This window comes from Toxoplasma gondii (genome assembly GCF_000006565.2).
Source record: "Toxoplasma gondii ME49 unplaced genomic scaffold asmbl.1788, whole genome shotgun sequence".
Lineage (NCBI taxonomy): Eukaryota > Apicomplexa > Conoidasida > Eucoccidiorida > Sarcocystidae > Toxoplasma > Toxoplasma gondii.
In genome coordinates, this window is record NW_017383863.1 from 1 (window position 1) to 1,015 (window position 1,015).

The 1,015-nt window shown below is 53.3% G+C and overlaps 1 protein-coding gene across 1 annotated transcript; it reads left to right on the plus strand.

The window, feature by feature from the left end:
• Window positions 1-1,015, plus strand: TGME49_328400 (aminotransferase, class V family protein; the record flags this gene model as incomplete). Its single annotated transcript, XM_018783108.1, has 3 exons — window positions 1-133; window positions 446-592; window positions 957-1,015. Coding segments are annotated over 3 exons (339 nt in total), but the record flags the coding sequence as incomplete, so codon positions are not given.

A 1,015-nucleotide genomic window follows, 5' to 3' on the forward strand; every position in this document is an offset into this window, starting at 1 on the left:
CCCGACTTCTCCGCTGTCTCTGTCCCGGCACCCCGCCGACTTTGTCGCCTTCTCGTTTTACAAGATTTTCGGCTACCCTACCGGCTTGGGTGCCCTGCTGGTTCGATCCGAGGATGCCAGCAAGCTGCAGCGCGTAAGCGATGTGGTGGCATTTTCGCGACGTTTTCTGTGGAGACGAGGCTTCGCCTCCAACTAAGTGAAGCAGGGCTTCCATACTCTTTTCCAGTTGGAAGAAAACCTATGAAAAGGAAAAATACCTCTCGGGTGCCGGTAGCTGCGACCCTTCACGCGCGATTCGCTCCGAGTGAATGGACACCAGCAGGCTAACCTAGCAGCCTCTTTCGTGTTCTTGTGTTTGCTGATACACTTGACCCGAGGCTTACACAACTCTTTTTTTTTGAGTATGCATGCACTCGTTCTGTTCCTGGATCGGTTTTTCCGACAGCTCTACTGGGGTGGCGGGAGCGTGGCAGCAAGTGTCTGCGACAGTCGGTGGTGCGCGAGAAAGACGAACGTCGCTCTTCGGTTTGAGGACGGCACTCTCCCCTTCCTCGCCATTATCGCCTCTCTGTACGGATTTAGAGCTCTGGAGGTAAGAGGAAACTGCGGCTTGATCGGATCCGTTGCGTGGTGTGTTTTTTGGGACTCGCCGTCGAGGTATTCTTAACCAATACAGGATCTCAGAAGACCTGTGAATCCCCACTTTGCTGCTACTTGTCTAACTAGATGTTGAACGCTAGGAAATGCACAAGGTGCCTGTGACCAATCTTGTAAGAAGCTCACTCGAGTCAAGTATGGTGGCCATTTCGCTTCCGTCGTCAGCATATGAGGGTGGAAGGCACTTCACAGAATACCGAGTTCTTCGCCTGGAGGCTTGTTGAGCTCCATGCCGTTGTCGTAAGAGGAGACTTCCACGACTCTGTGTACTCTCGAGTTTTGCTCGAGGACACGAACAGGGAGACTGTGGGTGTTCGGACTGCTTGCCGTTTTTGGTTCAGCGCACGCAAACTGCACC